This window comes from Eutrema salsugineum, unplaced genomic scaffold (genome assembly GCF_000478725.1).
Source record: "Eutrema salsugineum unplaced genomic scaffold, Eutsalg1_0 scaffold_13, whole genome shotgun sequence".
In the NCBI taxonomy this organism is placed as follows: domain Eukaryota; kingdom Viridiplantae; phylum Streptophyta; class Magnoliopsida; order Brassicales; family Brassicaceae; genus Eutrema; species Eutrema salsugineum.
The window spans coordinates 1016725-1036864 of NW_006256885.1; the positions used below are offsets into that span (position 1 = coordinate 1016725).

Consider the following 20140-nt stretch of genomic DNA (forward strand, 5'->3'; position numbering starts at 1 on the left):
TGACCATATCAAACAAATGACAAAGCTCAACTTAAGAAAGAAAAAAAAAAGCTCAGGTGACACATTCATTCCTCCAAGACTTTAGCTCGTTCACAAACATCGTGTACTCACTGATCTTGGTGTTCACATAAACGAAACCGTAAGTATATTGGTATGGCCAAGAATTTAATATAGTCTCGTTTGACAAAACCAGCATTGTTCGACATAACCAGAGGGAGGACGTGCATTATAAACTATATAAAAGTAGCAAAACTTGGATAGATAAATGCATAAGCTAGCTAGTGTGACAATTACAAGTCACGTGATTGATGCTTTCCCTGCGCCTGCCCCCAAAGAACCTTGTTGAATTTCAAAGTTGGAACATATAGCTATCGAGAAGTGTGCATTGAGATCCTGCATCATGATGATCCAGTTGTATGTATTTATCATCTTCCACAATGTGTAAGAAGCTGTTTGAGTTCCCATGTCTACCAGGACAGAACAAAAGTTTATTCTCCTGGTCGACCAAGAAATTCATCCCATTACATACCGTAAAGAACTGGCGGCGATGGGCTCGTTCCACAGTTAAGAACTTGCTCCATGACATGGCTCCGGTACTCTCAATCTTAGTTGCCATCCATACATCTATATTGCATTCGTATACACGAGTAGCAAACAGACAAAGCTGTTGCTCTTCTTTAGTCACTGATAAAGCAAAAACAGTATCAGAAGTATGATCAACTGGAAGAGACACAATTCCAAATCTCTCTGTTGAAAAATCAAAACTCAGTATGATTTCCTTAATCCACTCTGCGGGGTCTCCACCATAACTATAAGCAAGCCAGTAAGTCTTTCCATTCACAGACATGCCATGCCTCTTTAACCCTGGAATGGACCAGTCTCTAGTCTTACCAACAGATCTCCACGAGTTAGAGGTAAAGTCATAGATTTCGTACTTAACTAGGCATGGTTCCAAACCATGTCCATATTGATCCACCCTCAAGATTTTGCACTTGTCGCAGGAGGATTTACCAAGAGAATAGTTATCGAATTTCCCGTAAGAAGATTTGGGTTTGATCATCCACCTGGTTTCACCTGAACATGGATTCCAAAACACCAGTCTATTGTCTTTGGTGGTGCATAGCAATAAACCCTCGCAGTGAAAGACGTTACATATATCGACTTCTTTGGAGGAATCAGAAATAGGGTCTTTGAGGGTTAATTGTCTTGTTACCTTCACAACGTTGTTGTGGGTTGCATGGATATCAACGCTCGCTAGATAAACCCTATAGCCAATCAACATAATCACAGACTTCTTAGCAAGTCTTGTATCATTTTTGATTAGATCGTTCCATCTTTTCGATGTAGATCGGAATCGTGCCAGAGATGCCTCCGGAACCTTAGAGAATATCTCTACTACCAAATCCTCAGGAATATATAATACTGTGTTTCTCTTCTTATTTCTTTTCATCACTGATCTTCTCCTCCTCTTCCTCATCTTTAAGCAAGATTTAATTCAGATAACTTGGCTTTCAAAGAAACTAGGGTTTATGAGTAATTAGGAAACAAGGGAGATGAGACCGTGCCGAAACCTTGCGTATAGGTTACGGCTCAGATATAAACCTTTTGTAACATAGCCGCTGTCTCTGTGAGTGACTCACCGATTCACATGCTTCTATATTGTGGGCTTCTTCGTCCTAGATTCAGCTGGAAGTTGGGCTTGTGAGCCTGCGATAATATTAGGAGAGTTACTACGAGTTAAAAAGTTTTCTGATTCGTAATTTGGTCTTTTGATAAGAAACAGAGTTTTGCTACATGTCGTCTTTTAAAGTTTGTAATTGCAAATTGAAACTTACACTAAGACAGACTTTTTTAGAAGAGATAATGTTGTGGGGGATAGGGGAACCAGAGAAACAGAATACAACTGCGAGATGAAAGCACACAAAAGATGTGTTGAAAATTTTGAACTTATCTACATAAACTTGTGCTTTTAGTTTACAATTATACAAATTCAGCATCAACATAGAAGATAGATACATCAATTGTTTTGTGTAATGGGATAAGTTGAGATCAAAGAATATAAACTTTAAAAAAAATTGTTGTGACTTTGGGAATTACCAAAAGGGAGATTAATTTAATGCGTTTGTTAATAATGTTCAATAGTGTATAAATTAGTGTATATTATTGATGGCACGGATCAAATTGGCTGCGTGGTTCACTAACAACTTTGATAGCTCACCACTTTTTTTTGGGTTTTATGTATCAGTCATCGTTATCCTAACTTGGAACATTAACTCTCTCTTTTTGAATTTTATTTTGATTGATATGAAATATTATATGTTGTTTGGATTCCATTAATGATGAATTATATTAATCTACTTCTATTTTATTAATTATATAAAGTATAGTAGTTTGTTATCGGTTTAAACTTTTGGTGTAAAATTTAGCATTAAAACCAAAAACAATTAAAACCAGTTACACAATAAAAAATAGCACTTGATACTTGAATGTTAAGAATTCAAGACTTCTTGTTACAAAAAAAAAAAAAAAAAAGTTCTCAAGACTTGAGAAGACTCTGCCACTCATAACAGTAGGACCCATTAGTCTCACAAAATCCAACTTGAGTAGTCAGCATATGGTCCTACCTGTGGCACTTTGATTGGTTAATACACGTGGGGTCCAGACTCTATTTAATTTAATTTATTTTATCTTGGGTTTAGAAGTTGTAACTTGTAACGATTACTGTGTAAGTCAAAGTTTTCTATACGATATAGGTTATTAACTCGGAATCTCGGATAGATATTAAATACAAAACAAAAAAAGACGGATATAAATCGCCTGATTTGGTAGTTATTTGATTAAAGCTTCTCTTTCTACGATTTCTATCATTTTATGGTTAAAGTCTCCAAAACACAAGGCTTGAACAATTCATACATCTAACTTTGTCAAGTGTTTTAGGTGAAGCTGTTTTTGTTGTTTCAATTTTCCTCATTCAGCCACTGTATATAATGTATATATATAACATATTACTTTCAAAATAGAATTACAGTTATGTTTGCATATGAACAAATAACGTTGAATACATGATCAATCCTAATCCAACATCGCTAATTTTAAGTGCAATCTTGCATAATTTTTTGAATGGACACCATATTTTTTAAATATATATCGAATATAATATAAAGAATAAAACTCCAGGGTTTACGCACATAGACATACACACAAAGACAAACCCACATGCATACACGTACACGTGAATTTAATTTTTGGTTATTACTTGACATGCGATTTAATTAATCTTCTACTTCATATAAGAACAAATTAAAGCTACTTTAATCAGAGAAAATGAACATTAGCTCAATTAGTAAGGCTACTATACTCCGCTAATTTTTGTCAAAATCCAATCAAAGCGTCATTGTATTTATCAAATCACATGCATGACTGAACAGTTTGATGTTAATCATTTCTACACAATTATTCAACCTAACTGAAACATATAACTCGTGGAGGAGAATAGTAAGCGATGTTCGTTTTGTATCGTATTTTCCTTTTATTGTAATAGAAAATACTGGTTAATTTCAAATTCTTCTGCCTCTCAGTCAATGAGTATTGAGATATACTTTTAATTAATCATGCATGAAAAAATTTATAATAGGAGCATTCAGTCTATTCATTCCTGATTAATCATATATATATATATATATTATATTGACATTGTTATATAGAATCTATCAATGCATAAAATATTGTAAACACTACAAGAAAACATGCTATATTTCTACGAAAATTCTTACGAAAACATTTGGTAAAAATATTTTTAACCAATTTCTTACGCAATTATGACAAAAAATAAAAGTGATAAAAAATAGGTAAGAAATTTTTTACGAAAATAAATTATCAAAAAGTGGTAGGATATATCCACCCAATAACCTACCAAATTTATATTCGTAGAAAATACGGTCAAAATTTGGTAGGAAAATGGTATGACCTAATGACGCTGGTGAAAATTTCATAGGAAATTGTTCTACGGATTTTCTACGAAATATTGTTTGTTGCAAAAACGTAGGAATTCTGTAGGAAAATATGTCTTTTGGTTTGTTCCACATCGAAAAGCTAAGATAATTTAGATAAAGAAACTGTACTATAAATAGAGCAAAATTAAAAATTTCTACTGATTTCCTATGAAATATTGTTTGTAGAAAAATTGTAGAAATTTTGTAAAAAAATATGTCTTTTGGTTTGTCCCACATCGACAATCTAACATAATTTACTTGAAGAAGCTGCACTATAAATGACAGTCTTCACCTTCTCTTTCTTTCTGATTAATAATACTTAATTAAGTTATAGATTTATAGTAATTAATGAATTTATTTTGTTTTATATATATTTTATTAATCAAATTTATAATTATATTTTAATTTAAATTAAATTTCTGATATTAATTTTATTTTGATTTTACAAAATCATTATTATTTTATTGGTAATAAATTGGTAAAAAATATTAGTAAAAAATTCGTAGGAAATATGTAGTTAATATTTCGTAAAAAATTGGAAAGAACATAAATCAAGAAAAAATGGTAATAATTTGATAGGAAATTGTCTACCAACATTTTCGTAGGAAATTTTTCTACTAACATTTTCGTAGAAATTTTTTTATCATTTTTCTACCTTTTACAATTTTCGACGGCCGATTTCTTTTCAAAAAATTTTGTAGGAATTTGGTAAGAAAATGTTGTTTCCTACGATTTTCCAACGATATTTTTTGTAGGTTTTTGGCATGTTTTTTTGTAGTGTAAAATCAATTTCCTGTTTAAATTTTCAGGTCGCGTAATACATTTATCTGCTATATATAATAATATAACCCTTGTAATTAAAATATCGTTTAGTATTAAGTTATTAACTAATATAAAATTATCCTTCTAATTGCATTGAAAAACGTAATTCATTTTTTTTTATACAGAACAATATATTTTCATTAGATGGCTTTCTCTCTCAATAACTAAGAGCACTTCCATTGATGAAAGATCTATGAAAATTATCTCAAAGAAAATACTAATATTTTTAATATAATTTAATTTGTAGATTTCTCAAAAGATCTCAATTGCAAATCCTTTATATTTTAAAACTAAGACTCGTTCTTTTTCTATAAAAATGTGAGATTCCATTGAGATACCATGGATGGAAGTGCTTCAACGTGTTGGTTTTGAATAAAAATGCTAAACACTGGTTGGCTGGTATATCAAATTTTTTTTTTCCCGTAGCTTTTATGGTTTCGATGAGTACTGAGGAATAATGAGTGAGAGCCATGGGCTGACCTTGCATGTGCGTGTGGTGATGGAAAACAAAATAGTATATATGTTACTATACCATTTTCATAAAGAGATCCCACAATTATATTATTATCATTTTGTGACACACATGAGTGAGACATGTGATGAATGGGTAGGACAAGCATTCCCACTTCGTTGCAATGGGAGCGAGGTTAAACCCAACAAACATGAATTGGACATATAAAACTTGTTCTTGTATCCACCAATCATTTTTTCTACTTATACCGTTTTTTGTTTTTATGTCTCAAGATTTTTTTTAGTCACACGCAAAAATAACTTATATGAGTTTATAATTCCCCCTAGCAGTTCTTTGTTGATCTTTTTCTATTTTAAATATTTTGTTGGATTTACTAAATAGGCATCCCCACATGCAAATAGGTATGGCCCCTTACTACAACGTCGTTGGTCTCATATGCACACATGACACATGGCAAATTGGCAACTATTGCTGACTCTTGTTTCATTCACAAGGCGTATTATTGGTTGTGATTCATGGTATCATCATTTTCATATTTTACATTTTTCTTGTAATTGTATAAAGTGGAGAATATATAGTATACTGTATATCTAATCCATAACAAATTCGGTATGAATTATATCAACCTACGTTCACTTCTGATAGTTGTGTATAGATATATCTAATCTCGAACTTATACTTCGATCCCTTTCCGTTATGTTTTCCTTCTCTTTGTTTTGAGAATATATTAGCTACACTGTTTGGTTATCTTCTATTAAATATATCAATAACGTTTGAATTTTGATCTAGTAAATCATCAAATTTGGGCGAGGAGAAAATTGATGGACCTACTGAGCCGCACCTAAATTCGATTTTCTACAAGAAAATGGCATGTAACCTCCTATTGAGAACTGATTTTGACTTTTGTTTGATGTAATTATTAATATGACTTTACTAGACCATCATTTCCTATATTGGCCAAAGCTATCATCATTTGCAACATTTTCATTTCCTTTTTCTTCAATAATTGAGATTTCGTTTATTTTAGGAAAATATTTGTAAAAAACACAACTAGGCAAGAGGCAGGCTAGGCTATCAACTATATAGTGGATGAGAATTATTACGTGACTCACGTTGAGTGGTTGATTGAATGCGTCGAGTTTGAATTAGGTTTAATTAGTCCAATAAACACTAATGATATTCCTAATTATGAACTCAATGAAAAACTGGGGCCATTTGGGAAAGAAAAAAAATAGAGAATCTTATGGCAGATACTTTAAATCCAACCAAGTTGATTCCTGTTGCCACCACAACCAATCCCATTATAGATTGCTTTGATTATCTATCCAACTCTTCTCATTATGAAATTATTATATGCATTTGACTGACTTATTCTATTCTTTTTTTATCTGTGACTTATTATTATTATTCGACTACAACTTGTTTTATAGTTTACACCACTATAGTATATAATATATATACGTCTATGGCGAGCATATTCAAAAGCCGGATATACCCACACTTTAATTTAACTTCTTACGTACATCTTAACGAAGAAGTAATATATGTAAAGCAGAAGTAAAACAATGAATCAACAAATGTTAAAAAAAAAAATGAACCAACTTTTTATTGAGACAATTTTGGATAATTCTTGAGACCTTAGCTAGCTATTATAAACAAAATTGTAAATCAATATTCTTATAATTTTTACGCGTGTGTATTAAGACTAGGCCGATATTATTAGGTAAACTGAAACTAAATCAGTAACAGAATTCTTGGAAATAAATCGAAACTAAACCCATACGAGCATGGCTACAAATATGTAAGATATATTCATCCTCAATTCCTCATAATACCATTGGTGGCATACTTTTCTTCAAGTGATGTAAGACCACATCATTGACAAAAAGGAAAAAAAAAGGAAAAATAAAAAGCGAAAAGTCCAAGCATGGGGAAAAAAATGATTATATGGTGCAACATGCATGTGCAAAATCTTATCTTATAAAATTTCTAATTTTCCGCTCAAGAATCATTTGCGTTAAAACCTTACATTAATATTAGGGATTGAGTCGCCGTAATAAAAAAAACTAAAAAAGGGGATTGAGTTGCTATGCAAAAAAAAAAAAGGGGATTGAGTCGCCATGCAAATTTATAACGTACAAGTTTGTGCATGCAAAAGAAAGTCTATCACCGATTTTTGACTAATAAAACGCATTTGATTTGTTGAAAAAACACACACACACACACTCACGCATTTTATTTTGTTTTGTTCTTTTATCATCGTGTTTCATTATAAGGTGTTTACAGGATTACAAATTAAATGAAGATTTATACGGTTATACCCTGAACTGAAACCAGACTTTCATCTTCATCATCTTATCTGAAGAGTAGAGACATAACGGTTTGAACGCAAATCTTTGATGGAAGAGGTTCTGCGTGTACTATACTCAACTTGTTTACTTTTTTTTCTGGGACTGTAGCATGAACATGTCTAGTAAAACGATGTCCCATTTGGGAAGCAAAAGAGAAATAAAGTATTTTATTAAAAAAAAAAAATCATGTTTAGTAACAGAGACTGGTGAAATATTTTCTTTTATTTACATGTGTTTATCCGAGCAAAGCTAACAAAATTTTAGATCGGGAACAAGTCTCTTCACAACAATTGCCTTATCTTGTATTACCCTCTGTTTCATTTTAATGAATATTTACATGCTTAGCAACAAAAAAAAAAAAAATTGCCTTAACAACAAGAAGATTCCTTATGGAAGGTTAATTTTTGATTCGAAATATGTTAAACCTGGTTCCGGAGGTTAAGGGTCAAAGGCACAGAACTTCTACAATTTTTTTTATTTTTTTATTTATTAACCAATTGGTTCAGGATCAGTCAAACGAGCTAAGGCTTCCATCATATGCTTAATGCTTCAAAGGAGATTCGGCTTTCAAAACTCATAATTTATGCTATATGGTTGTTCAACATATGCAAGTGGTTTACCAAAAAAAAAAGACACACATATATATATGCAAGTGTTGTTGTAATGAACTTTTACTTCATTTTCTAATGTTGGCTCTGTAATCAAACAAGGGTGCGTTCTGAAGAAATAAAATTAACCATAACAAAAAAAAAAAAGTAATGTACGATGATTTGGCAAATATAGACTAAATTTATGGCTGAGACTCTAAATGATAATCACAAGCGAAGTCTAGTAACTGTCGAGGAGAGAAGACATGACAAATAGGGTAACTGAAATTAACTAACCCTACATTGCATTTAATTTCTCTTTTTCTTTTTCTATATTTAGTCTATTTTATAGATTTATTTATTACAACAAAAACTGTATATAACTGCCCACAGAGTTTATGCCTCGAGAGTAAGACACTGAATAAATTTTCTATTCTTCATATTTTATTGATACCACGACAAAACTTAACTGCAGACCATCTTCTGTATTTTTTTCCAACTATCATATAGTCTAGTTTAAAATGATGAATTATCTAACCCCAAAGATATTATAAACTAGGTTCGTACTTTTTAGGCCTTGAATAATGATAGATTCGGAAAAGTGTGAGGAAAATAGGCAGATTAAATTTATCTAATTTTCTTTGATATATATAGTAATGATACTACTACATTATTAGCTTTTAGCAGCACTTCTTTTTTTTGTGTGTGTGTGGCTAGAATACTCATAGACCTTAATTATTGTTCATTGACGAGTGTGTTTGGCTCTTCAACTCGATTATCTTTTAAAAGTTAGAAGAATAACTTCAATTAAAATATGTATTTTAAAGACTAATTAAACTTAGATTACGAAGCAACCCTCTATTTCATATAATTTCTTTCTTGAGTAATAGACGATGAGACAAAGGTAAGTAATGCATCTATGCTAATTTTCATGTATTGTGTTGTTTATCTACAAATAGACAAATGTATAAGATTCATATATGTATGTGGATATAACAATTTTGGGGGAGATTGAGAGAAGTGTGGTATAATTGGGTAGGTGAGGGACCCTTCTAAACCCAACCACCTTTGTCTCTATTTCTACCTTCCCATAATCCCATGTCCCTTAGAACATGGAGCAAATTATGGCAACTCCTCTCTACCCTCCCTCTTATTTTACTCTGAATTCTTTCTAATCTTCCTTATATTTATAATTTTTTTGGTAATGACTACTTTTAGTTTTAACCAAAAATAATACTCATTAACAAAGAAAAATATAAAATATAAAAATACAGTTTATTAAAAAGTATATAAAATTTTAGTACTGAAGGACTTAATTATTACAGAACTGATCAAAACATGGATGTTCAAACATAAATGTTTCTTTCTATTTTTTATTTATAAATATAGAATGAATATTTTCTTAAAGGAATTATGATTCGTTAGTAAGTGTCTCTAATTTAATTTTAACCAATAATTTGAATTAAAAGAGAAAAAACATTATATTTAATTTTTGTGTTGAAACTTCAAAGTATCAAACATACTTTTTCGTAACAGAAACAAGATCTAAACCCTAGAAAAATAGAAAATGATTGTTAGAATAAAAAGTAAATTGTCGTTTCTGTTTTAAAACAATGTAGCATTAGAGTAGATTAATCTGCCAAACCAAATAAGATGTTACAAACACAATTCTACCAAACACGAAATATTTTTATTTTTCTGGTCTGCCACAGTAGCAATCTATATTTTTATTAAGAGAGAAATAAAACGCTGGTCGGCTACTTTGAACTCTTGAACAAAAAGAAAACGCCCATAGATTTGTCAAATAGCTTATCCTCTAATGTCAAAACATGGCTATGTAATTGGTTACTGAACCCACGATTAATTTCTCTGACAAGAACGGTGGCAAATAAGAAATCTACAGAGAGATTCAATGATTCATAAAGTTTTTAAGACTATATCAATACATATGCATTAACTAATAAAAATCCAATGTAACCGAAAGACTACTATTACTATATTTGCCCAATTATAGACAGCGCTCTAGTATATTAAAATAGTATATTATTGATTGTTGAAAGTGTTTGAGAGCCGGCCAAAAAATGCAACATATAAAGCAATTAACTTTGGTGCTTTCAATAGACACAACACAAAACCCATTTTCCATCAACAAAAAAAATTGTTGTTTTTTTTTGTTATATTGAAGCTATACACTTTTTTATTTTATTTTTTGGTAGTGGAATATGGAGATTGAATCTGTGAGATGTGAGTGTTGTGGTTTAATGGAAGATTGCACACAAGACTACATTAGTGAGGTCAAGTCTAACTTCGACAACAAATGGCTTTGTGGTCTCTGCTCCGAGGCCGTGAGGGACGAAGTGAGTCGCCGGAAGATGACGACCGTTGATGAAGCTGTTAGAGCACACGTGTCGTTTTGTGGAAAGTTTAAAGATAATCCGGCGGTTCTTGTTGCCGACGGTATGAGGCAGATGTTACGGAGGAGATCCGGCGACTTGACTTCCTCTGCGTCCAAGAAATTCGGCAGATCTAACTCCACCAAGCTATATTAATCATCTCTTTTTTTCTTGCTAATTAATTAAATGTATAATATTTGATGCTTTTGTGTTTTGTATTATGTTTTGTTTAATGTCATAAATGATGGTTAGTAATGCTAAAACTAATCAATTGATTATATATACAGACTTATCAATTTATTTCATCTATAGTTTGATCTCTATAAACAATGATTAACTCTTTTAAGCTATTACCATAATGCGTTATCTTGAATGCATTGCAAATATAACTTTTTTTTTAAGGTTCTCTTTAACTAATGTATTGAGCTCAACATTTTCGTGAGAATGCAGAAGTTTTGTTTTTGGTTACTAAGAAGTTCCGAGTCTAAGGTTCATAATCACTCGCACACATTTTCACTTCACTTTGGTCATATTGTACCATCTAAAAGACCATATTTGACAGTAACTGCAAAAAGACAAAAGAGTTTTAACTAGAACTATAATGATAATTGTAACGTCGATTGTTACTAAAAATCAATTCCGGTTTATTTAAATTAAACCATCATTCTTAATTAATCCCAATTCTAATCTCTTTTTAATCTCTTTTTAACTTTCTGCAAGCCCATTAATCTAATCTATTAAGCCCAGTCTAGATTAATCTTACCTAATATAAATACCTCTGATCCTTCATCAATTTCTAAAACCTTAGTCTCTTCATCTTCTCTCTTTTTCGTCACTTTTTCTCTTAAACCGCCGTTCACTTCTGAGACGATTTCCCGGCGATCCGTGAAGCTCCACGCGACGTATAACATATCAAATCGAAGCCCCGGAGGTAAGCTTTCTAATGAGACCGGTTTCGCCCTGATCCGGGATTGTACACGAGAGTTATCGTGAACCGCGTATCGGGTGTCCAGATCTGTTCTCTCTCTCTTCCTCTTTCTCATCTTGCCCTAATCTCTTCTTTCTCTCCTCTCAGTCGAGCCTCTCCCTCTCCATTGCAAGATGTGTGCGCCTCTAACTCCTCCTCCTCTTGAAACCGAATCCAGTGATGGTGGATCTCCACTTCGTCATCCTTCTCCTATGCCATCACCTCCTTCTATTGCTCGCCCTTCTGTGCCAAGGTGAGGACCCTGTGCTTCACCCTCTCTTTCATTCCTGTTCATAGTAGTTAGTCTTCTCTTAGGTTAAGTACTAGATCTGTGTGCTAGGGTTAGATTACTAGAACCTGGTTCCTTGTTGATTGACTGTTGATGATTGCTGGTTGTTGGAGGAACCTTGATGACTAAACCTGAACTTGGAACTAATCTATGAAACCCTAAAATATGGATTGATTGTGTGTGATCTGGATTACCTTGTTTGAGATAGTTTAGATTGTGTGATATAGAACTGTTAGGTCCCCGACCCCTTTCTGTGGTGATTGGGCGGTGTTTCTTGTTGGGCTAGTGGCTGGATTGGGCTAGTCCAACGGTGAGCGGGAGGTACGCCGATCCTCCCGGAGCCTGTATGGCTGGAGGCCTGTCTGTGTGACCGCCTTGTGACCCTTTCTGTGTGATTGGGGGTGTGTCCCTTTCTGTAGTGATTGAGGACGACTGAGTGACTTTTACTTGTTGAGATCCCTTTCTGTGGTGAATGGGTGACCCCTTTCTGTGGTGATTGGGTGGGCAGAGTGACACAGTTGATAAGACGGTGATGCTCTCCTCAATGGGATAAGGTTACTTTGTTACTTGGTAGTTGCTTGTAGGGTTACCCTTGTTTGCTAGCTTGACTTAGGATTAGTCTATCTGCTGTGTCCATGATTGTTAGATGGTGTTGTGGGCCTCCTTAAGGTCCATCCTCGCTGAGTAATCCCAATTACTCACCCCTCCTCTTTCCTTGTTTTCATTTTCAGGTAGATCAGTTCTGTCTATATTGTTGATTGCTATCTGGGCGTTTTCGATCCTGGCAGACGTGAGGCTCACCAACTGGACCAAACCAGGCGTCTGACCGAATGCGGTTAGATGGCCAACTTAACATGTCCTATTTCTCCGGTTTTCTTAGGAAGTTTGGGATAGGAATGTTACAATAATATTATGCTTAATAATGGTCGACATTTTTAACCTCTGGATCATTATATACCACGTAATAACATCTCTTGTGGTCATTAGTCTCTCCACAAACGGATTAGATAGAGCTACGTGGTTAACCGCAACGCTGTGAATTTCCGAACTTCCGCTAACGTCGGAGAGAGAGGAGGAGGTTGCTGGGCCTGCCGGCGCCGGAATGGGCTCGGAACTCAAACCATCTCGAGTAAATATAATCTTGACGGATTAACTAACTTTTAGCTGGGCTGATAATGGGCTTTGTCCTCAACTGAACTAATGTCTGTTATAAATAATCACAATTGCTACTGAACTCATCAATTAGAAACCCAAGAACTCTGCCTAAATAGAACACTTCAAATGATCGATTCACCAAGATTTAGAAATCATAAATCGAATAATGGCACAATTTGACCCCCTAAAAGAAAAAGTGATTTTGCTTAGATTTACAAATTAATCAGAATGCACAATCCAGTCCAATAAAAACTCTCCAAATTTATAACCAAGTATTTGAGAAATTGGGTGGGATAAAACCAAAACCAAATTTATGTGGCCAAACAGAGAATCGAATGGGTACAACAATACATGAAAAGAAAAGAGAATCACTTTGGTTCACAAAAAGCAAAAATTATTCTTTCAAATCTTCTTCTCATTAGGAAAGACCAAATAAGTTTTGATGCGTGTCATTTCCCCCAAATTATTGCTACCAAACATTTTTAGTGTCTCTATCTTCCGTACGTCTGCATTACATTAGATTCACCATATTAATTTGCTAATTCACGTTCTACTCTCTAACTTAGAAATTTTGCACGGCCCTTATTGAAGTAGAATGGAACACATTCTTTTTTTTTTGTCAACTACTGAAACACATTCGTGGGGTAATTTTTTTCAATAGGAAGCATTTATTTACTTGAAGGGAATAAAATTACCATTAATTTAACAGATATTTATAAATAACCGATGTTTTGTAATCACTTGTACTAAATTAACTATAAACCTTCAAATAACATCTGATTAACTACACTTCTATATTTTTGAAACAAATTAGAATGAATGACTCAAGGAATACAACTTTCGTAGTCATAAGCCTTACTTTTTTTGTCATAAGCCTTGCTAATAAAAGGTTACGTGCTACTCGTTTAAAAAATGAACCGCATCATGTTAATAAAACGCTGAAGATAATGAAAATGACGAAGCTAAAATACGAATAAAAGAGGGGGTATTTCGGTAAAATTCAGTAATGCCCTTATCTCATTCTCGATCCTCTTTCTTGCTGCCGCCTTCGCACCCATTCATAAAAACAAACAAAAAAAAGGGAAGACGCAATCTTTTCTTGTCTCTTCCATTCTTCAAATCTTACAGGTTCCTCTTTCTCTTCTTTTATTCTCTCTAAAACTCTTTTACTCTGTTCAATTCAATCTCAAAAATTCGATCTTTTTATAAAATAATCCAGATTCCGATTATAAAAACGAACATTTCTTCATAAAGCCTGCTGATTTTGTTTATGGTTGTGATTCCCTTAAACCGATCGGTAATCTCGTATCTTCTATTCTTGAATTTGATCCAATCGTTCTTTATCACTCTAACGATCGAGAAACCCGACCCGGAACCAGCCATGAGAGTCCACCCAATCCCCAGAGGTCTTAACAACAACACCTTGATCCATCACCACCATCGTCGTCATCATAACCCGACCCGAGAACCCGGAAAGAATCTCCGTCGTTTGCCACACATCTTCAACCGCGTTCTTGAGCTTCCATTGAGGTCCGAAGCCGACGTGGCGGTGGAGGAAAAACCCGATTTTTTCAGGTTCGTGGCGGAGACGGACGGTCTCTGCGGCGGAGGCGGAGGAGGAGAAATGAGGGCTTACATGGTGGAGATTTATCCGGGTATTACCAAAATCGTTGTGAGGACAAATGAGTCTACGTCTTTGGGTTTGTCTTTGGACGAGTTAGAGCTTGACGTGTGGCGTTTTAGGCTCCCGGAATCGACTAGGCCTGAGCTTGTTACGGTGGATTGTGTTGATGGAGCTTTGATTGTGACGGTGCCTAAGTTGGTTTCAGAGGAAGAGGAAGAAGATGATGATGATGGTGGTGGAGGTTTTGGACAAGGTATGGGTAGTGGGAGGCTAGTTCTTGTTCAGTGAAGTAATGTTGGTTTGGAAAAATACAATTTGTGTAATGATGTTTTTTTTTTAAGTATGAACATTGCTTTCTTCAGTTATGATTCAAAGAGGAAAGAACGAATCTCTAATCTTCCTCGTTGATGTTGTAGCCTTCTTCCCTTTTGTTGTTGGCAACTTTTAGAAGTAAATAAAAGAAAGGTTGAGACTTTGATCTCACAGTTTGTAAAATCCAGAATGTATATGTTTGAGAAAACGGTACAAGTGTTCTTGAATACAAAGCAGCTAAGCTGAGTCTAATCATAAACCAAACCATAACCAAAAGAATCTAGTACACACTTTCAGGGACAATACCTCAGACCAAACTTTTCTTTCTTTCAAAGAATACTTCCAATGAATTTCCAACAATGTGGCTTTTCAAAGAAATGTGCATCATTATTCTGTTACTTTGTTGTGTATCCACAATGTAACCTCCAGCTAAAGAGAAGCTCAATATTGTAGACTTTGGAAACTTATAGTCAGGGCAGATATTAGTGAAAGCAGAACTGAGAGAGACTTGATGAAACGTTTTATGTTATTGTTACAGAAATGCAGAACATCAATACATTAAACCGGACTTAACTGAGACCTCAAACCAACTCAATAACGAAACAGAGGTCACCAAACAGAGCAGGACAGGAGAAGAAGTTGTCTAAGTCTTTATCGACTAACAGAAAGTTTCCACAAAAGAGGTTTCAAGAGCCTGCAACATATTAAACCCAAAAAAAAAACGCTACTGGCTAAAGGTCAGATAATTATAAATATTACACGACAAGGCCAGATTTAGAGGAAGAAGCCTTTGAGAGGAGTGAATTTAGAGAGGATCTCTGCTTCACGCTTAAGAGCATTATCTTTCTTACATTCCCATTCTGGCTTCTTCGAGTTAGCTGATTGAACTTCCTGTACCACTTTAGGGATCGAGTTCGCCACCATTTTCTGACCGTAGCTCAGATCAACCTTCTCTTTCTCCTTGTTCCCGATGTACTTCTTCAACTCAGTCCTTCTAGCTTGAAGCTGTGCGATCTGGTCATCGATCCGGCGGATTTCCTCAGAGTTCTCGTCTACTTCCATCTGGATGCTCCCTAGCTTGTGCTTCAGATCGCTGTATTCGTATTTGAGAGATGCTACTTTAGCCTTGTTAAGCTCCAGCGCAGAGAAGAACCTATCTGCTTCTTCAATCACACTTTTGTTCTCCTGGAACACTTCGCTGAACGTTGGAATCTCTTCAATAAGCTTCAGCCTCACAATCTCTTCAGCGGAAAGGTTTGGATCTTTCCTCAGTTTTGTTGCTAACGCTGCTATCTCTGCAGCCTCCTGGGAGACGAACAGAGCAGGGAAATCCTTCTCCAGAAGAGATGAAATCTTCATCCGAGCTTCAGCCCATTCGTACTCTCTCATTGGAGAGCTTGCACTCACAAGCACAGACGAGTCTCCCCCACCATCTTCTGGAGCCTGATGAAGAAGGTTCTCAAGAGAGTTCAGGTAGCTGTCAAACTCCACCGGGTCGACATCGACAGGCGAGTGCGAGACGGCAAGGACACCGTTCATGGGAGAGACATAGATATGAGGAATCGAAACATCTTCGTCTTCAAAGTTAACTCTGCGTTTCTTTTTCCTGCCACTAGTGTTTGGTGCAGTAGCAGGTTCACCCTCCTCCTCGTTAAGGAAGTTCAAGTCCACAGCACCACCGCTCTGCTGGTTTGAAGAGCGTCTTGCAGATTGCCGAGATGACTTGGGTCTGGTCGAGGATTGTGGTCCAATGGCAGGAGTTGTGGCTCCTTTCTTCTTCTTGTTGCTGTTACCTCGGGGAGTTGCTTTGGTTTTCTCTACAACAGGTTCATATGTCTGTGTCTGCATTGGTTTTCTCTGCCGCTGGCTGTATCGGGAGTTTCCTTCTTTTTTCACATCCTGAGTATTCTCACCATTAAGGCTAGCCTCGGCCTGTACTTCTTTTGGTGTCTCCTCAAAAAGAGAAGCAGCATCAACTACAAAAGAAAACGAAAACATGTTTAGATTGGATCATTTAAACTACTTAACTTACTAGAAAATCAACCCTGCAAAAACACAAATCTATAAACATCAGCAAATATAGTTTTAACTAGCTGTGCCTAAACCAAACACCAGAGTCACAAAAAGCATGACCTTTATTTGCTATTTCATATCAAGAAGAACAATGTCTGTAAAAAACAAGAAAAGGAACAATGTCTGTAAATCTTTAACCTCTTTCAAAGCTAAATATATCTTACCTTTGTTTGCAGGCTGGAATAAAGCTGGAATCTTCCAGCTAAACGATGCAAAGAATGCATCAACATCCATGTCTGGGAAAGTCGACTGGACATAGCGAGTAAGAGTGTTTTTGCTGGCGAAAGACTTTGGAGCATTCTTTTGCTGAAGCCTTTGAGGGAGAATCAGAAACCTATCCTGATGAAACCCAAGAGCAGTCACTCTCCTACCGACTCTCCAAGTCCAAACATCACCGGGGCTTGGCCAATCAACAGGAGCATAGGGCAGACCTTGACCAGTTGAAACAGGAGGAATCCCTGGAAGTTGGTTGAGATCGGTTTCCCCATGAGTGAACGAGCTGTTGTCTACGCTTCTCTTTCCATTTTCATTAGCTTGAATGGGCTCTGGATTTTCAATGGCCTCTTCCCTGTTGAAACCATTGTCCCAGAAGTCGTCCTTCTCTTGCTGAGTGGTGTGGAGTGGGTCTGAGTCATTTTCTCGATATGTTGAGAGCGGTACAGGTTCAGTATCTTGGTAAGTACTGATTGGAACTGGTTCGGTTTCAAACCTGCATGTAAATTAGCAGTTTAGCACTAGAGGAGCTGAAGAGAAGTATGGTAAAACAACAAACCAAACAAAATCTACATTTAGGCCTCAATACCACAAATCATTTCCCTTCTCAATAAATCCAATAAACATGTAGACAAATTGATATACAGCTAATTATAACCGTGAAAAAAACATACTCAGAAACGTATGAGTATATAGTAAATCGACCACAGACCCACACAACCCTAAAAGCACAGCCTCTCTTGTAGCAGCAATTAGTACAAAAAGTAAGAACACTAACATTTGCTCACTCCCCACACACATGTCTTTTCACACTAAGCGAAAAGACAAACACAATTGAGCTCGTCTACTTTAATCTCAAGAATTGTTAGTTCTTAGGTCAGAATTTTGAAAGATGTTTGCTTCACATTACAATCGAATTCAGACAGAGGTAAACTGGTCTCAGTTTGTCACATAATTCAATATTATAAATCTAATTTTGTTCAAGGAATCAGAGCAAAGATTCACATACAGGATAACCCAAAAACAAGATCAAAGCAGAACACAAAGTAATGTTTTTCAGAGTTATAACAGTGTTATTAAGAATACAATTACCCAGGAAGAGTTTGACCAATCTCTTGCTGCATATCTTCCGGAGAATAAAACGGAGCAGACATGCCACTCAAAACCCTAATTTTTCCTGCAGAGGAGAAACACCAACCAAGGAAAGCAAAATTCAGAAATTAAATTCAATGGTTAAAATATGAAAAGATATGAACTTTGTCAGATTCAGAAGCAGAACGAGCGGATTACAAAAGGCAGATCTAAAGCTTTTCAATCTCTCTTCTCCCCTTTTCCTCTGATTTTATTATTTTTAACTCTCTGGAGATGTGGTTAGTCTTCAAGCTTAAGTGCAACGAATAAACGAAATGACCATTAAACCCTTGTAGTGGGTCTGTTCATTTTTAAGGAAATGAAACTTTTTCTTTTTCTTTCAATGTAATAATATTGGGACTGGTCAATTTTTCAACTTTTTAACCGATTTACCGTAGTCTCTCTGACTCAGATCTCACGCGAATCAGTCTTTCAGTTTGTACCATTTGTAATGCAATGACAAAACTCTTTTTTTTTTTTTTTTTCTTGGTCGAAAAAAAGAGACGAAATAGTAAACGAAAGTTAGAGATTCTTTCAAAACTTTACAGCTTTATAGAAAGAATAAACAGAAACCATTTCTTACTGGCTATGGATCAGTACGAATGTGTGAGTGGTTGATCAGTAAGAAGTACATGAATATGCCATTTCTTTGAAAGGAAAAAAAAAAAGATACCATACCATAAGTAACATCCAAAATTCAAGACTCCTATTGTTTTTTTCCAAAATAAACCAAAGAAAAAAGATTTAAAAGTTGATTTAGACTTTAAAATTGAAAATAATTGTAGTCAAGACATCTTCAGTCGCTACATTTTAAATAATCAAATTGCCACAAAAAAAAACCTTTAAGCAAAAATCATGATGGAGTATCTGACCGTATAATATGAAAAACTACATATATTTTTTGGTCAACTATGAAAATTACATTAATATGCGAAACTGTTCATCAGTCATCACAATTACAATTACAGATGCTTACATCAAATAAACATAATTTTGTAACACATCTTGTTGTCCGCCAAATTTTCATATTTCTCTGCATCTTATAACTATAGTTCATAACTTCTAATGGACGATCAAATTGTCCACGAAAAATGATCTAGACCGTTCAAGCTAATTTCGCTTCCTTGTACATCCTGTGCTTAATGACTCCCACGCAAATAATGTTCTTCATGGAGGATCATCAATTGTTCAGCTACCTAACCAACCACACGATGATCAAAGTTTAATTTACAAGTAAACCGTTACGTCTTAAGTATAATCAAAAATGGAATAATAGTAAGCACCTCTTCAATGCTGCCATCTTCGATCTCTGTGTTAAAAGAAAGAAGCAAGCTTTCATGTAGAAAACTCTCAATCTCTTCAACCGTAATCACTGCTCAGATCATATATCATTGATAATCAACATCTCTAGATTTTATTTTTCTTAAGGTTATTCGAAAGGTTGGAAAATCAAAATAAAATGTCGAACCGTTTGATTGAGAGAAGAGATGTAAAAGATGGTTAGCAAGCTCATGAGATTTTTTGAGAGAATCATGACCTCCCCACTGATTCTTCACGGCCATCTGAAGCCCACCCCACCGCGAAAGAAGCTCTCCGATGTCTCTCCGGAGATTAGAGTCGTCGACCATAGGATGCACGTGCTTGTGTTGCCACGTGGAGGAGATCACGTGTGCGTTGGACGTTTTCCCACCGGTTCCCATTTCTTTGGCCGGTAAAAAAAGGAGGGAAAGAGAAAAGTTTCGATCTTTCCGGCCGCAGA

The 20140-nt window shown here is 35.1% G+C and overlaps 5 protein-coding genes across 5 annotated transcripts; 2 read left to right on the top strand and 3 right to left on the bottom strand.

Moving 5' to 3' along the window:
- Window positions 1–349: 349 nt before the first annotated feature.
- Window positions 350–1477, bottom strand: LOC18023294 (putative F-box protein At4g10190). Its single transcript, XM_024159185.1, has 2 exons — window positions 723–1477; window positions 350–626 (listed from the first exon to the last, which is right to left on the bottom strand). The coding sequence occupies exons 1-2, from the start codon at window positions 1475–1477 to the stop codon at window positions 350–352; spliced, it is 1032 nt and encodes a 343-aa protein (XP_024014953.1).
- Window positions 1478–10353: 8876 nt separating this feature from the next.
- On the top strand, window positions 10354–10900 carry LOC18023178. The gene has a single exon (XM_006406088.2). The coding sequence runs from the start codon at window positions 10447–10449 to the stop codon at window positions 10771–10773; it is 327 nt and encodes a 108-aa protein (XP_006406151.1). The 5' UTR covers window positions 10354–10446; the 3' UTR covers window positions 10774–10900.
- Window positions 10901–14068: 3168 nt separating this feature from the next.
- On the top strand, window positions 14069–15185 carry LOC18023179. The gene has a single exon (XM_006406089.2). It carries the CDS (start codon window positions 14299–14301, stop codon window positions 14938–14940), a length of 642 nt encoding a protein of 213 aa, XP_006406152.1. The 5' UTR covers window positions 14069–14298; the 3' UTR covers window positions 14941–15185.
- A 291-nt stretch (window positions 15186–15476) lies between these two features.
- Window positions 15477–18639, bottom strand: LOC18023180. Its single transcript, XM_006406091.2, has 4 exons — window positions 18541–18639; window positions 18343–18427; window positions 17202–17746; window positions 15477–16940 (listed from the first exon to the last, which is right to left on the bottom strand). Exons 2-4 carry the CDS (start codon window positions 18402–18404, stop codon window positions 15739–15741), a joined length of 1809 nt encoding a protein of 602 aa, XP_006406154.1. The 5' UTR covers window positions 18405–18427; window positions 18541–18639; the 3' UTR covers window positions 15477–15738.
- An 845-nt stretch (window positions 18640–19484) lies between these two features.
- On the bottom strand, window positions 19485–20081 carry LOC18023181 (pre-rRNA-processing protein TSR2 homolog). Its single transcript, XM_006406093.2, has 3 exons — window positions 19850–20081; window positions 19665–19753; window positions 19485–19577 (listed from the first exon to the last, which is right to left on the bottom strand). The coding sequence occupies exons 1-3, from the start codon at window positions 20079–20081 to the stop codon at window positions 19521–19523; spliced, it is 378 nt and encodes a 125-aa protein (XP_006406156.1). The 3' UTR covers window positions 19485–19520.
- Between the last annotated feature and the right edge of the window lie 59 nt (window positions 20082–20140).